The 15,620-nt window shown below is 56.0% G+C and overlaps 1 protein-coding gene across 1 annotated transcript; it reads left to right on the top strand.

Annotated features, from left to right (window-relative positions):
• Nucleotides 1–56: 56 nt before the first annotated feature.
• On the top strand, nt 57–15,619 carry THOP1 (thimet oligopeptidase 1). The gene is made up of 13 exons (XM_065578498.1): nt 57–218; nt 1,479–1,682; nt 3,828–3,976; nt 4,541–4,648; nt 5,387–5,489; nt 5,897–6,057; nt 6,774–6,909; nt 6,996–7,362; nt 8,295–8,496; nt 9,027–9,213; nt 9,538–9,666; nt 10,283–10,419; nt 10,670–15,619. The coding sequence occupies exons 1-13, from the start codon at nt 203–205 to the stop codon at nt 10,826–10,828; spliced, it is 2,058 nt and encodes a 685-aa protein (XP_065434570.1). The 5' UTR covers nt 57–202; the 3' UTR covers nt 10,829–15,619.
• Nucleotide 15,620: the final 1 nt, after the last annotated feature.

The following is a 15,620-nucleotide window of genomic DNA, read 5'->3' as shown; positions in this document are numbered from 1 at the left end:
CCCCTCCCCGGGGTTGGCCAAGCGCAGTCCTCCACCCTCCCAGAATCCTTCACTTCGCCCGCTTCTCTCCGCCCCCCCCCCGCTTCTGTGGCTGAGCAGGACCCAGAGCAAGTTCCCGTGCGTGGGGCTGCGCCGCGCTTCTCGGACTGGGGCGAGCTCGGTAGCAGGATCAGGCCCACTGGATCCGCCCTTCCCGCACGCCATGGCTCCCCCCACAGGTACCCCCCAGCTGGGGAGGCAGGGCCACGTGGGGGGCCAGGGGAGGGGTAAGAAGGGCTGCTTGGGGCTGAGGAATTAAAACAGATGGGGGGGAGTAATGGGGGGGAAGGGAATCGGGCAGGGGGAGATGGCGCTGGGGTGGGGGGTGGACATGGAGGCAGGGTTAGGGAGGGGATGTGGAGGTGGGGGGCATGTAGACGGCAGAGGCAAAGTATAGGGTGAGGGGAGTAGGGAGAGGATATAGGTTGGGGGGATGGCAGTGTGTAGGGTGCGGAGAGGAAGAGCAGCGAGGTCAATGTTGGGCCGGGGGAAGCAGTGTTTGGGGTGGGGGGGGGAGCTGGGGGAAGGAGGATGGGAAGTTGGGGTAGGGGGGCAGAGTAAAGGAGATGGGAATGGGAAGGCGGAGTGGAGGGAATGGGAAGCGGTGAGGCTGGTTTAGCTGGAATTCGATGATTGTAAGTTGGCGAGACCAGGTGCGTGAGGTAATACCCTTTATTGCACCAGCTCCAGTTGAGTAAAAGGTTTCACCTCACCCACCTTGTCTCTCTCATATCCAGGGACCAGCTCGGCTACAGGAGATCACTTGTAAATCTGAAGCTTTCCAACCAATATTCCTCTCTCTCTCTGCCTCTCAGTTGGGCATCTGCTCCCGACTCTCTATTTAAACTTCCCCTGCAAGCAAGGAGAGACTGCTCCCCAGCTTGTAAAGGGCGGCCGGGCTGGAGTGAGATAGGCCGGGCTGGAGTGAGATAAAGCTCGCTGCTGTGGAGTTACTCTCAGCAGCATCTGGGTGGCAGCTCTGCATCTGGGTCTGCTGCAGTCACTGGTCTCCTCATTAAGGCTACACTGAGGTGCTAAGGTGTAATCTTCCCATCACCTACCCCCTGCTGCACCAGTTCTTTGTCATTCTTTGTGTGTGTTACTTTCCCCCCAAACCAAAGTTTCAAAGCTCCGCCACAGATCTGTGCCAGCCCTCCTGCAATAACAAACCTATGTGTGTCTGATTGAGGGTGGGGTAATTAAGGGATCAAGTTTTGGTTCAGGGGTTGCCATAAATGAGGGGGTAAAACATTGACTGGAAACAGTTCCGTTTACTCTTTGGTTCAAACAGATCGGGTTCTCTTCTGAGCTTGTTACAGGGCGTCTGTGGTATTTGCCAGACCTGTCTTTTGAGTCCCTGCCTTATTAATCTGTGGGTGAGCTCGCCACACTTTTCTAGGGCAATATCTTATATGTAGATCTCTTTCCTACCTATTCAGGTAACGTTGTGGACAGCCAGTCCCACAGACCCCCAGTGAACCGACTAAGATGGGACCTGACAGCAGAGCAAATAGAAAACATGACCGTGGAGCTCCTAGAGAGGACCAAGCAGGTGTATGACCGGGTGGGCTCCCAGGAGCAGGGGGAGGTCTCCTATGAAAATACCCTCAAAGCTCTGGCTGATGCAGAGGTGGGATATACAGGTACGTGGACGAACAGGATTTGGCTGGTTTCTGGAACCCTCTATAGCTCTTGTTAGTAGCTGAGTGCTTTTTAGCTCGTATGCATCTCTAGTGTCTAGAATAATTGGTTTTTCCTTGCATAACTCCACTAGCCTCTCTCTTACATGTCCTCATTAGTGTTTATACAGTGGGGCATAACTAGGAAGAGTGGGATGAAATTGGATGGGAAACAGAGACAGAATGTCAGGAAAAATCTCCCTGATGGTGAGTTTGGCAGTGGGATGGTTTCCAAGAGGAGCTGCTGGAAGCCCCACTAGTTGTGATTTTTAAAAGCAACACTTAGGACTTGGAAGTTGCCTATTGCTGCAGTATCTGGACAGAGGGCTCGACAGTGTGCTGTAGGAAACAACCAGGCATCGGCCGGAAGATGATTGGGGGACCAGGGCTTTTCCATCTCTAGCTTCTATGATCAGATGTGGGATGGGCACACGTGGGTGTGAGCTCCCTTCTCTGTGTAAACAATGTATTTCTTTTTCGAACTACAGTTAAAATGCTGTGAAAAAATAACACCGTGTTTATAAATGAAGCTGGCCTCAGGGTAACACCTGTTTATTCTCAATGGTGCATAAATCAGACAACCTTCCCTGCTGGCAGTATCTTTTTTCCCTAGTCTGACCACCAGTGGTGCAAGGGAAGTGTCATGAGTTTGCACTCTCCTTCTCTGATTTTCCCACACATAAAAAACAAGTGTGTGTGGGCGATTCCTTACTAAGCAGAGATGGTGTTAACATCTGCAGACCTGTCAGCCCTTTCCGGGCACACCCGAATTCTCTGTTCAACAGAGAATTCTCATGGTGGATCTGTGGGGACAGCAGTGCCCTGCTGCGGGGTTTTGTTGTTCAGGGCTGCACAGAAGTGGTGGTAAGGGATATGTTCCCTGCCTTTGCCTTCTGAAGTTGGAAGTGGGCAAGGAGAACCCAGGCTGTGGACACGGAGGCTTTGAGAAGCATCCACGCTAGAACTGCATTGTTTTAAAATGTGATTATTTGGGGTTTTTTTAGTCTGTCTCAAAAGACCTTCCTAGCAACTAAACAATTAAAAAAATCAGAGTTTGGAGCGCCTCACCAAACGAAAGCACCTCCCCCTACCCTGTTATCTTTGGCCAAAATCCAACCCCGCTGGACTTTATCTGGACATTAGCAAATCCCTGAGTTGCAAAACGCCCAAGTTCTTTGTATGATGCAGCTTCCAGCATTGATTGCTCCAGTGAGGAGTTACAGTAATGAGGTTTGCTGCGGGAGGTGTAGCCCTTGAGGTAGATCCAGCGCCCACAACAAAGTCGCTGTGATCTCTAGGAGGGGAGCACTAGGTACTCTGACTGCTAGGTGCCTTGCTGGCATGTCACTGGTGTTCTCCATGCCAGTTCTGCAGTGATAGCTGGGTGCATCCTTCCCAGCCCACGCTGACCTGAGGGAGAGTCCCAGGGCCCAATCCTGAACCCCCGAGTTCCTGGGAGTGGCAAACGGGATGTGTAGGTATTTCCTGATTACCCAGCAGTGCTCTGTCTAATCCTGTCTCTCCGGTTAAGCAGACAGCAGTGGTTGTGTATAGGGCAGCATCTTTTAACAGGGACACATTGTCTGGCCTCCACAGCGTCATAGGATTTCCCCTAGAACTAGGGCTTGAATTCTAGTGCTCATGAAAAATGGGAGACAGATGGCACCGGTCAGAGTCAGGAGTTAGATAGGCAACCGCTGTGCGAGCTTCCCCACACCACTCTGCCTGTGTGTCATGGCAGGCTGGGTGCCAAGGGTCAGGTGTCACCAACGCCCTACGTAGTATTGCCAAACAGAGCCATGTGATGCTTTCCGGAGCAGTCCGAAGCCAAGATCTTTGCTTCAAGGAACTTGCAATGTAGCGTTGACACACAGATCTGGCTCTGAGACCAGGAGGCTCAACAGAGACCTCAAGGACTGAATGAGCTGCGGCGGCTCGAACTCCGTGCTAGAAGGGGTTGTTCCGGGTGAGGTGTGGGACGTGCCAGTGGGAGCAGCTTGCCTTGTCCCCACTTGGGCTATGTGTCAGGCTCCAGACTGTGAAACCGGCACCTACTGTAGCGCTCCGGGGCCCTTGCTGCAGCCTGAACTCCTGGCTTTGTCGTTTCAGTTCAGAGGAACACGCTGGACTTCCCCCAGCACGTCTCCCCTCACAAAGCTATCCGCACGGCGAGCACGGAGGCAGACAAAAAGCTCTCGGATTTCGACGTGGAGATGAGCATGAGGCAGGACGTGTACCAGAGGATCGTCTGGCTCCAGGTTCGGGGGGGGGATAACCTGAGTGGCTCACAGTGCTGTGTAGATGACAGGCCCAGCATCCCAACAGGGAGTGCACAGGGACCTCCCTTTAATTTCAATGAGTCCCTCTCCCTACTGTCGGTCCTATTCAGTTTAGAACTAAATCACAATGTGAGGGCAATATCGTCTAGTAGTTAGAGCAAGAGACTGGGGAATTGGGACTTCTGGGATCTAGTCTCAGCTCTGACTCACTGTGTGACCTTGAGCAAGTCCCAGCCCTTTGTTGTGCCTCAGTTTCCCTATCTTTACAATCAGGCTGGTGACCTTGACCTACATCCCATGGAGGCTCAGGGTTGGCTAATGATTTGTAATGTGCTTTGGGATCTGTGGGGACCAGCCTCTTGAATCTAACCCTTCTAGGGGGGTGTTTTCCTCTAGTTCGGGGTCCGCAGACATTGAAACAGTCCGTGCGTAGGACCTACACAAATAACTTGCTGTGGCTGTGTCGCAGCTGTAGATTAGCAAACCCCACTCCCTGCACTGTCGCCCCTTCAGCTCTGGACTCTCCCCCTTTTTGTCTGACAGGAGAAGGCGGAAAGTGCTTCCCTGAGGCCTGAAGCGAAGAGGTATCTAGAGAGGCTGATTAAACTGGGTAAACGAAATGGCCTTCACCTCCCGGAGGAGACGCAGGAGGTGAGACTGTCAATAGTATGGTAAATAGCTGTGCAGAGGGGTAACTACGGCTAAAGGAGTGTGATCTCGTGGCTAGACCAGAAGACTGTCAGTCTGGACTCCTGGGTTCTATTCCTGGCTCTATCACTGACTCAGGACAAGTCAGATTTTCCCTCCTGTGAAGTGGGGATAATACACCTGTCAGCCTGGGGAGCTAATCTCTGTACCCTGAGGGATTCAGGGTGAAGAGAGCCACAGTAGAACATAGCAGCCTCGGAATGACAGCCGCCCCCAGCCCGAGAGCGATAGTAACATGAAGTTTGCATGTGGGGGGCAGAGGTTCTGTAAGGGAGCTGGGGAACAGTGAGCAGAGTTAGCTTGACTAGGGTAACTCTCCTCTCACGGGCCGCACTGCAGCAGGAAGGGCTGGAGGGCGGTTGGGGGACTTGACAAGCAGGGGAAACGAAATCAGCCGATGGCCGGACGGACCTTAAACACCCACCGCTCCTTGAGCTGGCCACACACAGGCGGGCCCGGGGCGTGATGGCCGGGCTTCCAGCAGGCGAGATCAAAGATTGCCTGTCCCGGGTTGAGATCTCTGTGTCTGCACAGCCAGCCCTGTTTGGAGAGAAGCCAGTAACAAACGCTAAGGGACCGGATGCGCACAGACCTGACCACGCACGGCCAACGGCGATGCTCTGCTTCCTCCCCCGGTTCAGCTGGCTCTGACGACGTGTCTGTCTATATTTTTTTCAAAAGAAAGTCAAAGCCATTAAGAAAAGGCTGAGCCTGCTCTGCATCGACTTCAACAAGAACCTGAACGAAGACACCACCTACCTGCCCTTCTCCAAGGAGGAACTGGGTAAGGGCTGCTCGCGGTCGGAGGAACCGGGCCCACTGGCGCCTCCAGGAAGATTTGCTTCTCCTGGCGCTCAGTCTTCACGGATTGGTTCATCCCCCTTCTGTGACGATGATCCGTCTCCTCCGAGCTCGCCCTGTAACTGCCCGATCAAGCGGGAATCTTCCAGTAGAAATAACTGGCAGTTGCTGCTGACCTGAGCTTGCTTCGGTCCAGGTGAAGCAGCGTGAGAGTTGCCGGTTACAGCCCCTTTTGGCTGGTGCGCTCGCCGGTTTGCAGGGCAGACAGTCCTTCTCGTGCTTCCTGATTAAGCCGCCCCAGAGCGCACTGCCTGGGGAGCGGCGTGGCCGTGTGGGGGTCTGCAGGTAACCCTCAAAGTCCGTCCGTCTTTGTCTCCTCTCCTCCTCCAGGGGGGCTCCCCGAGGACTTCCTGAACTCCCTGGAGAAGACAGAGGACGGCAAGCTGAAGGTCACCCTGAAGTACCCGCACTATTTCCCCCTCATGAAGAAATGCTACGTGCCTGAGACGAGGAGGAAGGTGGAGGAAATGTTCAACTCCAGGTGCAAGGAGGTAGGTGGATGAAGGTCTTGGGGCAGAACTCCTGAGCACGCAAACCTGTTAGCCTAGAGCACAGCACTGGCTTTCACCCTAAGCCGCAGCCTCCCATCCAGGCCATTGACATGGGGGCCAAGCACCAAAGAGTGTTTCCGTATGTAGGTCACCGGTGCCAGATGTGGCCCGGAACCCCTTGGTGCCGACTGGCCAAGGGCACAGGGGAAGCGTCACCCTGGCCCAGATCAGTGGCGACTGCACCATCATCTGAGGACAGTTCAGTGGCCCATTTGAAACAAGCGTGGTGGGACTCAGGCCAGGGGCCTGTGCCACCCAACCCGCCATCCCAATGAGCATTCTCAGTGGAGAAGCCACCCAACCCGCCATGCCAATGAGCATTCTCCGTGGAGAAGCCACCCAACCCGCCATGCCAATGAGCATTCTCAGTGGAGAAGCCACCCAACCCGCCATGCCAATGAGCATTCTCAGTGGAGAAGCCACCCAACCCGCCATGCCAATGAGCATTCTCCGTGGAGAAGCCCAGGGTTTGAAAGGGTGGTGGAGGCTCTGGCTGGGCTGTCTGGCTTGGGGGGTCCTAGCCTAGCCTTTGGGCGTGAGGGCGCTAACTTGCTGCTGCTTTCCCGGGATGGCTGCTCTGTTCCACCTTGGCCTTCGTGCCTCCTCCCTGCCCGGCACTTCCAGCTCCACGGGCTGCGCTTTCTTCTCCGTTGCAGGAGAATTGCATGATCCTCAAGGAGCTGGTGGACCTGCGGGCTCAGAAATCCGACCTCCTGGGCTTCGACACGCACGCTGATTTCGTGCTGGAAATGAACATGGCGAAAACCAGCAAGACCGTGGCTTCCTTCTTAGGTACCGCACCTGGCTTTGGAAGGGGCGGGGCTGGGTTTTCCTGCACATCCTTCTCTCATGCACCTTCCCCCTCTTTGTCCGTCCAGATGAGCTGGCCCAGAAGCTGAAGCCCCTGGGGGAGAAGGAACGGGCCGTGATCCTGGACCTGAAGAAGAAAGAGTGCAAGAAGCGGGACTTGGAGTTTGACGCCCGCATCAACGCCTGGGACATGCGCTACTACATGAACCAGGTGGAGGAGACCAAGTACAGCGTGGACCAGAACCTGCTGAAGGAGTATTTCCCCATGCAGGTGGTCACTGCTGGCCTGCTGGACATCTACCAGGAGCTGCTGGGCTTGAGCTTCCACCCGGAGGAGCACGCCCAGGTCTGGCACGAGGACGTCCAGCTCTACTCGGTGAAGGACATCGCCTCGGGCAAGACCATCGGGCAATTCTACCTGGATTTGTACCCCCGGTGAGTCCTCCCCCGCAACACCAGAGCGAGGGAGACGGGCTTAGGGGCCGGATCCTGCAGGGCCCCTTGGGGACGGTGGATCTTGTAACCCAGGCACACGGGGGAACCTCCTGCACCCCCTTTGGAGCGACTGGGGAGTCTGTCTGCAGGAGGGTTTGGGGCTCTGGACTCCTTCCCAGTGTGACTATGGAACCGGTTGCCTATGGCTCGTCGGGCAGGGTGTGGCGCTGCCACCTGAGGGCGGGAGTTGTGTTTGTGGCTCTCTCCTTGTGCCATCCATCCCTGGCAGTACGTCAGCACTGCCCGCCTTCCCCTCAGAGGGACGTTAGCTTTATCCCTGCAGTCAGCAGGGCCTGACTACGAGGTGAGGGCATATGATGCTGAGTGGGGTTTCCCACTGTCACCCAGCAGCTCTCCAATGCACCTTGCTCTGGGGTGTGTTCCTTGTCTGACACCTCTGTCAGGCCCAGCCCTGGGGTGTTTTCCCCATCCCTTCTGAGCTGCAGTGACAGCCACCCCCACAGCTGCCAGAGGACTCCTGAATCCCACATCCCTGCAGCCTCTCTCTTCTCTCTGGTGGGTGCCTGACCACCTCCGCTCCCACCAAAGCAGCACAACAAGGCCGAACATCCAGCTCCCCTATATAACTCACCCTGGGGTGATGGCAGCTGGGGGGCTTTGCCGTCCCAAACCACTTGCTAGGGTCAGCTTGAGATCTGCTGTGTGCTCCTGCAGTGGGATTGGCTCGGTCCCATTCCTATGTACCTTGATCCCGATGGAGAAGGAACAGGGGTGCGGTTGGTCCAGCCGATCCCAGCGAGCACTTGGCCTGCATGAATCTGTCAGTGCCTTGTAGGCAACCCCTGGGCTCTGATAGGCTCTCTAGGTGACGGGGCTAGGCTGGATGTGACAGTCTCCTCCACCCACTCCAGGGAGGGGAAGTACGGGCACGCGGCCTGCTTCGGCCTGCAGCCGGGCTGCCTGCTGCCGGACTCCAGCCGTCAGATCTCCGTCGCTGCCATGGTAGCCAACTTCACCAAGCCCACGCCGGACGCGCCGTCCCTGCTGCAGCATGACGAGGTGGAGACCTACTTCCATGAGTTCGGCCATGTCATGCACCAGCTCTGCTCACAGGTAAGGGCGGGGCCGCATGGGGGGCAGCGGGGCGCTGGCTCCTCCTAGCGCCACAGAATGCTGCAAGGGGAGAAGGCTGGAGCACTGGCCAGAGCCAGGCAGAGAGCAAGGGGTGCAGACGTCCTCCTGCACAGCTCTGCCGGTGTCCCTCGATCCCGACCTGCAGCTCCTCCGACACTCTGCTATCCCACCCAGCTCTGCCCATGAGCCGCAGCCCCCACTTTGCCAATCCATTGCCACACTCACGCGATAACTGACCGTTGTGCCACGCAGTGCGGCGGCTTGGGACAAGCGAACACTCTCGGGGACAAGCCTGAGAGCAACAAACTCATCTCACTTAGGATGGAGGCTCTAAATTCCAATCTGTGTGCTTGCCAAGCCCGATCATTGAATTGTGGGCTTCCAGTGGCCAGCCGGGTTGGCTCATTCCTCACCCCCAGGTGGGCACTGACTGGGGCAGGGGGGATCTGGGTCGGTACTCTGTGTCCCCTCCGACTGGGCTGCGTTGTAACAGCGTGTGCGTCTTGTAGGCAGAGTTTGCCATGTTCAGCGGGACCCACGTGGAGCGGGACTTTGTTGAAGCCCCGTCTCAGATGCTGGAGAACTGGGTGTGGGAGAAGGAGCCCCTGGTGCGCATGTCCAAACACTACAAAACCGGCAGCCCCATGCCCGACGAGCTGCTGGAGAAGCTCATCCAATCCAGGCAGGCGAACACAGGTAGGAGCCATGGTGCCTTCCCCTCCCATTGGGGTCGGCCTTGTCTCGCCCCTCTGCTGTGCCAGTGGGGGGTGGGGTTGGCGGGGAAGGAACCCACCTGTGATCATTAGCAGTCATGGGGCAGGAGGGGCTGCAGGTCTGGATTGAGGGGCATGAGTGAAATAGTGGGAGGTTGCAGGATAGGCTTGGGGGGGTCGTGGCAGAGCTGTGGGGGGGGGGAGGCACTCGCAGCCGTTCTCGGCCGGCTGTTACCCACCTGCCGTGGCCTCCCCGCGGAGGCGCTGTCTGGCTCACGCTTTGCCTCCCTCTCCCCTCCTGTGACAGGGCTGTTCAACTTGCGTCAGATCGTCCTGGCAAAGGTGGACCAGGCCCTTCACACCCAGACGAAGGCAGACCCCGTGGAGGAGTACGCCCGGCTGTGCGAGGAGGTGCTGGGCATCCCCGCCACCCCAGGTACCCACCTGGCACTGATGGGCAGGCTGGTTCTACAGGCTCTGGGGAGAGGGGCTGCGGCTGCTCCCGCCCAGTCCACGGTAAAATCTTCTCTCTGAAGATCATGTCAAGGGGAAGGAGCTTTTCTTCTCTTCCTGGCCTCCTGCCTCCGCACGGTCCAGGGCAGACTCTCAAAACGCCCGGTGCCAACTGGGCGAAAGACCAGCAGAAATCGCTCCCCTGTGCCCCACAGCAGGGGGACTAGAGCCACTGGCTAGTCCCAGCCCCAGCCTATCAAGGCAGTTTTGCCTTGCTCTGCTTGGGCACGTCAGCCACAGTTAGGGCGGCATGTCGAGGAGCGCTGGGCTCGGGGAACGAGCCGTTCACTCCATTGGGAGCAGCGTTAAGCGAGTGCCGAGCATGGTGGAAAATCCCCACCCCCCCGTGATCACAGGGAAGTTGATCTGATGCCTGGGCTGGTAAATTTCCACATCAGGTTTTTGCAGCTTGAATCAAGGACGTCATGGTCCAGGGTGTGTCCCCTCCTCCCCCCGCCCGCTCCTCGGGCAATTGTCTCAGTGCCTGACTCCTGCAGCGCGTCTCTTCAGCAGGCCACGTGTCTGTCTTAATTCCCAAGGTACGAACATGCCGGCCACGTTTGGCCACCTGGCTGGAGGCTACGATGCCCAGTACTATGGCTACCTCTGGAGCGAAGTGTATTCCATGGACATGTTCCACACGCGCTTCAAGCAGGAGGGGATCATGAACTGTAAGGTAACGGAAGCTCTTGTCTGTCTGTCTCCCCAGTGCGTGATAGAAATGCTGCCTGCTGTGGGAATATCGGCCCTGCGGGAGGGGCGAGGTGATCCGCGGGGAGACCCTCCCTGGCTGTGATCAGCCCAGAGCATGCGGAGGGGGTTAGCGCAGGCAGCAGCATTCTGGGATGAGAACTCTCTCCCTCGCTGGTCTCCCATGCCCTGATCCCTCCTCCCCCTCTGTCTGTCTCCCCCGTCTCCCCTTGCAGGTGGGTATGGATTACAGGAACTACATCCTGCGTCCTGGAGGGTCCGTGGATGCGTGTGACATGTTGAGGAGGTTCCTGGGTCGAGACCCCAAGCAGGATGCCTTCCTGGCCAGTAAAGGACTGAAGGTTGAGTCCAGCTCGCTGCCTTCAGCCTGCTGAAAACCCGCCCGCCGCCCTGTGAGTAGAGCCAGCTCCTGTGTCTGCGAACCCGTCGTCCTGAGCCAGAGAACCAGGCAGCACCAGACTCCTCTGTCGTCCAAACACCCGCCGGGTGGGCTGACACCGCGGCTGCTCTTCGTCCCCAGAGCGAACGTAGGGCCTCCGGCAGAGGGGTTTAGATCCGGCGCTGCCATTTCCCCTCTCTGGAATGACAGCTGTGCTACGGGGCGGGCGGTGCAATCTGTTACCCTTTGGCGCGGCATGTGTGTGTGTGTGTGTGTGTGTGTGTGTGTGTGTTATAAGTAGCCCATACAAATTGGCTTGAAGCTGAAACTTTGCACCCAGAGGGTCTGCACCAGGGTGCAGCTCGAGAGGGGGGTGTGGGGTGTGTTAAAAATTGGATTCACCATTTTAGAAGTGGCACCATTGTTTAAGAGCTGAGACTTCCCCAGCCCTCAGCTTGTTTTGTGCCCAAAGGTAAAATCACGGCTCTGATCGTAAAACAAACTACTAGAGAGGGAACTAAAGGGCAGGGCGGATTTGGGCTCGGTCTCCTCTCCAGTGGGCAGATTGGAAACCTCCGAATAAACCCAGCTGCGAGGCCAAGGTGTAAAAAGCCAGGAAGTGCACCTGCGCTATCTTAATAGCCTCGCTCACCCCAAAAGGATATTCCCCTCCACACTACAAGCCTGCTGGGCGAGTGGAGGGTTAGTCCCCTCCTGCCCCAGCATCACCACCTGGGTCGAGGAGACTCGGCTCAGAACTTCCCCCGTTTTGTTTTGATCAAAGCGAATGCAATTCCAGCCCATGTCAGAAGGGGGCGCTGTCCCCTCTCCTCTTCCTCCCCTAGTGGGTGAGTGTTTCAGAACTGGAAGGGACCCCATCCTGCAAAGGTACCAAGCGCCCTCTTCTGGGCGATCAATACTTTACAAGCTCGGATGCTAACACCGCCGGGGGGGGCGTCAATATTGTAACATTACCGGGCCGCTACATCTCCGGTCCAGGAAGCTGGGGCCACAGACACACAACAGCAATGTGGCCCGCAGGGATTCAAAGACCCAGGGGCCTAGTAACCTGGCTAGGGATCCTTTAATGTCCGCCTGGGGAGCTGGTGAAAGTCAGCCGACTCAGGGCCCTGTGCACTGCAGAGAAACCTGCGAGAGCAGCGACTCCATCCGCCCTCGGGTACGGCCTAGCGCAGAGTCCAGTGCTAGCACCATGTGCCTCCCTCGCTGACTAGCCGCTTCTCGCCTGCTTGCAGGCTGTCGTCAGAGGCGTTGGTCTCTCCCTGCAATCCAGGCGTCTGGCAGTGGGTCGCTCAGACCCTTGACTGACTGACGCATCTGTTATGAAACGCTCCATAGGCGGTGGCCGTGAATCACTCCCTCCTCCCCTGCCCTGAGATGGCTAACTGCTGTCTTCGCTCATTTCAGCAAGGTCCCTTTCTGGTCTAGTGTTTTGCTGTGCTGTGTAAAACCAAGCAGGGACGCGATTCAGCTCCTTCTTGTACAATGCATCATCTACTCTCCCCCCTGCTTCTCCTCAGGGACGGTAGAAAACCACGGCAGATTCTGGCTAAAACTGTTCTTCCTCCTCCAGATCTGAAATTTCGTACTACTTGAGTCCTACTCTTGTATAGTGTAATACTAGATGTAAGACAGGGAGAGTCGTTGGAAATATTTATTAGCGGCTTAATGTCAATTACTGCTGCTGCTGGACCGAGTGTTACAGAACTGCCAGGCAGGAATCTCACCTACTTCTTTTAGCGGATGCACTTTGAAGCATCGCTTTTAAGGACTGGAGCAAAGCGGGAATTCACTTAAATGGTACAAGCCTCCCACTAGGGTAAGATTTGACGGGTAAATTGATTCTTATCCACACCCCTTTTTCTCTGTGCTTATGCCCCAAACCACTGTTGATCCATCTCTGTTCTAACTACAGCTGGTAAATGGGGTTAAAACCCAAAAACCCAAATAACCAACCTTTTTATTTTCTGTCTGAAATTTCCCCCAAACTCCCCTGCCCTGGGCAGGGCAAGGCGAGCGCAAACAGAGAGAGGTGCAAAGTTTTTAAAAGTAGTCACTGAATTTGAGCTCCTCAATTGTTGGGAGATCCAACTTGATCCTCTCAGGGCTTGTTGTTTTTTTCCTGAGGGTGTTGATTTCAGCTGGAACGGTGGGTGCCCGGTGCTGTTATTGGACCTTTCTGAAAACGTGTGCCACTCTTGTAAAAAGAACACCTGCAGTTGTGTTTCTTGCTTCGGCTTAAAGGGTCCCCCCCATTCATTTAAAACTCACACTTCCGCCTGGATTAAAAGGTCTGGGGGTGGGTGGGTATTTTCCCTATGTTTTCACTAGGGATGTAAATATCGGTTTAAAAAATTAACCAGTTAAAAGATTAAAATTCTATCGGTTAACTGGTTAACCGTTAACTGATGTTGCTCTGGCAGGGCAGCAGGGGATGGGGTCCTGCCAGGACCACTCCAGCCCGCCCGACCCGGTGCCGTGTCCTGCCCGACGCGGCCGGGCCCGCTCCAGGTGTCCCACCCGGCCCGGCGCGGCCGGGGCTGGAGTCCTGCTGGCCAGTGCGGCCAGCTGCAGGGGTTAACGGTTAAGTGCCGGTTAACGATAAGCCTAATGCTTACCGGTGAACCTTTTACATCCCTCGTTTTCACCCCCACCCTGTGCATTTGACAGCACTTCATGAAACTGATTTCCGTGGGGCCAGGATGTCACCCACCGTTCTGCTCCTCTCTGGTCAGTTTGCCTTGTTTTGGGTTTCTCCGTAACAGGAGAGAGAAACATTTTGTTTCTCCACAAAGGAAAATGGGGGTGTAAACATTCACCCAAATTGGAGAAGGCCCCCGGCCGCAGGGACTGGGGTAGAAACTGCAACCGCTTTCGATTCTTTTCTTTTACCAGACTCGATTTCAGGATATCTTTGCCCCTTTAACAACCTTCCCATTAACAGGGCCCAGCTCAGGAGCTCGCCCCCAGCCTGTGCTCCGAGAAACAGCGTCCACCCCCGTGCTGCCGTTCGGCGGCCGGCTGCAGCTCTGTCTGCAAAGCCGCGCTGAGGAGATTTTACAGGGGAGGGTTTGGGCAGTGGGGAAGGATAGAAAGCGAACTCTGGGAGTTTAGCTCCTTGGGGGAGATGGCAGGATCTGCCACGGGCAGGCCGTCCCTGCCACCTCCTGACTTTCCGCTGTTCCATTCTCCCTGTGCGGGGGGAGACTGTTGTTTTCTGGTGCTTCTGTTGGCATGGCAGCTGCTGCCAACAACATGAACAATCCGGACAGGACCCCTGCCCGCAACCTGTCCAGCCCCCCCTCTTTGAATTGCAAATCAACCCCTACCCTTAAGTTCCAGCTTCAGGATCCTCCACCCAAAATGTGTTACATTGTAGGAGCAACACCTGCCAGTCACCTGAGAGCCCTCCCCCCCCCCCCCCCCCCCCGCGTCCTTTGATTCTCATTTCCTTCTCCGGCTGTGAACATCAAAAGGGCTCAGTGACTGTTGCGCAGTTGTTACGTCTCTGCTGTTACCCAGAAACCTGTCGCCATCTACAGCCAAATGTGTCAAGATGCTGAGCGCCCTGGACACAGGATTGGAACGTTATCCCCCTGTAGAAAACTGGGCCGCGCTATGGGATGGGTTCCGCTGGATCTCTTCGTTAGATCTTTGAAATAAATCATTCCCCCCCCCCCAATTCAGATTGTTTTAAATTCCACCCCCTGCCCCTTCTGTATTTATTTGTATAAAGAAATCATGGCTTTTCCCCTCCGCGCCTGGCTCAGTGTTATTCACCAGGAAAAGTCCAGATACACAAAAGGATCAGCAAACATGGCTTCACGAGCCATGCAGGTGAAACCGCCTGTGAAGCCCTGTCTCCCTGCCCCTTCTGGTGACCAGGGAAGGCAATCGGATGTGGGATCCTTTCTCACCACCCGCCTCCCCGTTATTTGGGTCGGCCTCCCGACATTCCATCCTTGGGCTGGGTATGTAAGAAGTGATGTGATGTGTACTTTACACGCGTTTTCTCTCTTCCCTCCGTTCTAGACATAAGCTCTGTCTCTGGGCGTCCGCGCACACATGGCGCATCGCTGTTATGTATCAATACTGTGGGTGGGTTTCTTTTTTAAGTGTAAAGTTTCTGGGATTAAGGGATCTGCCTTTTGACCTCCTTCCCCGCCCCCTTCAACCCACTTAGTCCTTTTACTGAATAAGCTGGAATGGGATAAACTGTACGCTTTCCTCTCTTCTAACCAGGCCTCGGTGCTGCTCCTCTCAGAACTCGCCTTTGCGGTTTGCATGCAGAGGCTGGAATTCGTGTCCGCCCCGGGTCACAGGGAGGCACCTTTAGTTGTAGACCCTCCCTGTCGTCCCACACAACCCACGAACGCTGGGGCAATCTGTGCTCAAGGTGGGCTCAGGACTGGAATAGCAGGGTGGCTCTAAGCTGTAGTGGTAGCCTGTGTGGTGTCCCCTCAAAGCAGGGAGAGCTCGTCCCCTCACTTTCACTAGCACTGGAATTGACTCACGTGGCCTATGGCAAGGAGCAAACTCATACTGCAGCGGGCACCTTGGCCTCGGAGCGTGGCCACTTTCCCCTCTGACCCAGTTTCGCCTCCCCCGATCCAGCCGAGGCAGAGGTCAGGTTATTTTCCGTTAATCTCCTCCCAGGCCAGGGTGGTGCGCGTGGAGTTTTGTAACGGTCGCGTCCAGCCCTGCTTGTGACAGGGGTTGGATTTTACATGGTTCCTAGTGCTAATAAAGAGTTTTTGTAAACTGAG

Source organism: Chrysemys picta, chromosome 25 (assembly GCF_011386835.1).
Source record: "Chrysemys picta bellii isolate R12L10 chromosome 25, ASM1138683v2, whole genome shotgun sequence".
Taxonomy (NCBI): domain Eukaryota; kingdom Metazoa; phylum Chordata; order Testudines; family Emydidae; genus Chrysemys; species Chrysemys picta.
Note: the sequence above shows the minus strand (reverse complement) of the source record. Positions and strands in the feature narration are given on the sequence as shown.

What these genes read in the sequence shown, in the direction of transcription:
- THOP1 (XM_065578498.1), top strand. An exon ending in TGCAGAGGTGGGATATACAG is followed by an intron (nt 1,683 to 3,827) that starts GTACGTGGACGA and finishes TTGTCGTTTCAG; the next exon opens with TTCAGAGGAACACGCTGGAC. An exon ending in TGCACCAGCTCTGCTCACAG is followed by an intron (nt 8,497 to 9,026) that starts GTAAGGGCGGGG and finishes TGCGTCTTGTAG; the next exon opens with GCAGAGTTTGCCATGTTCAG.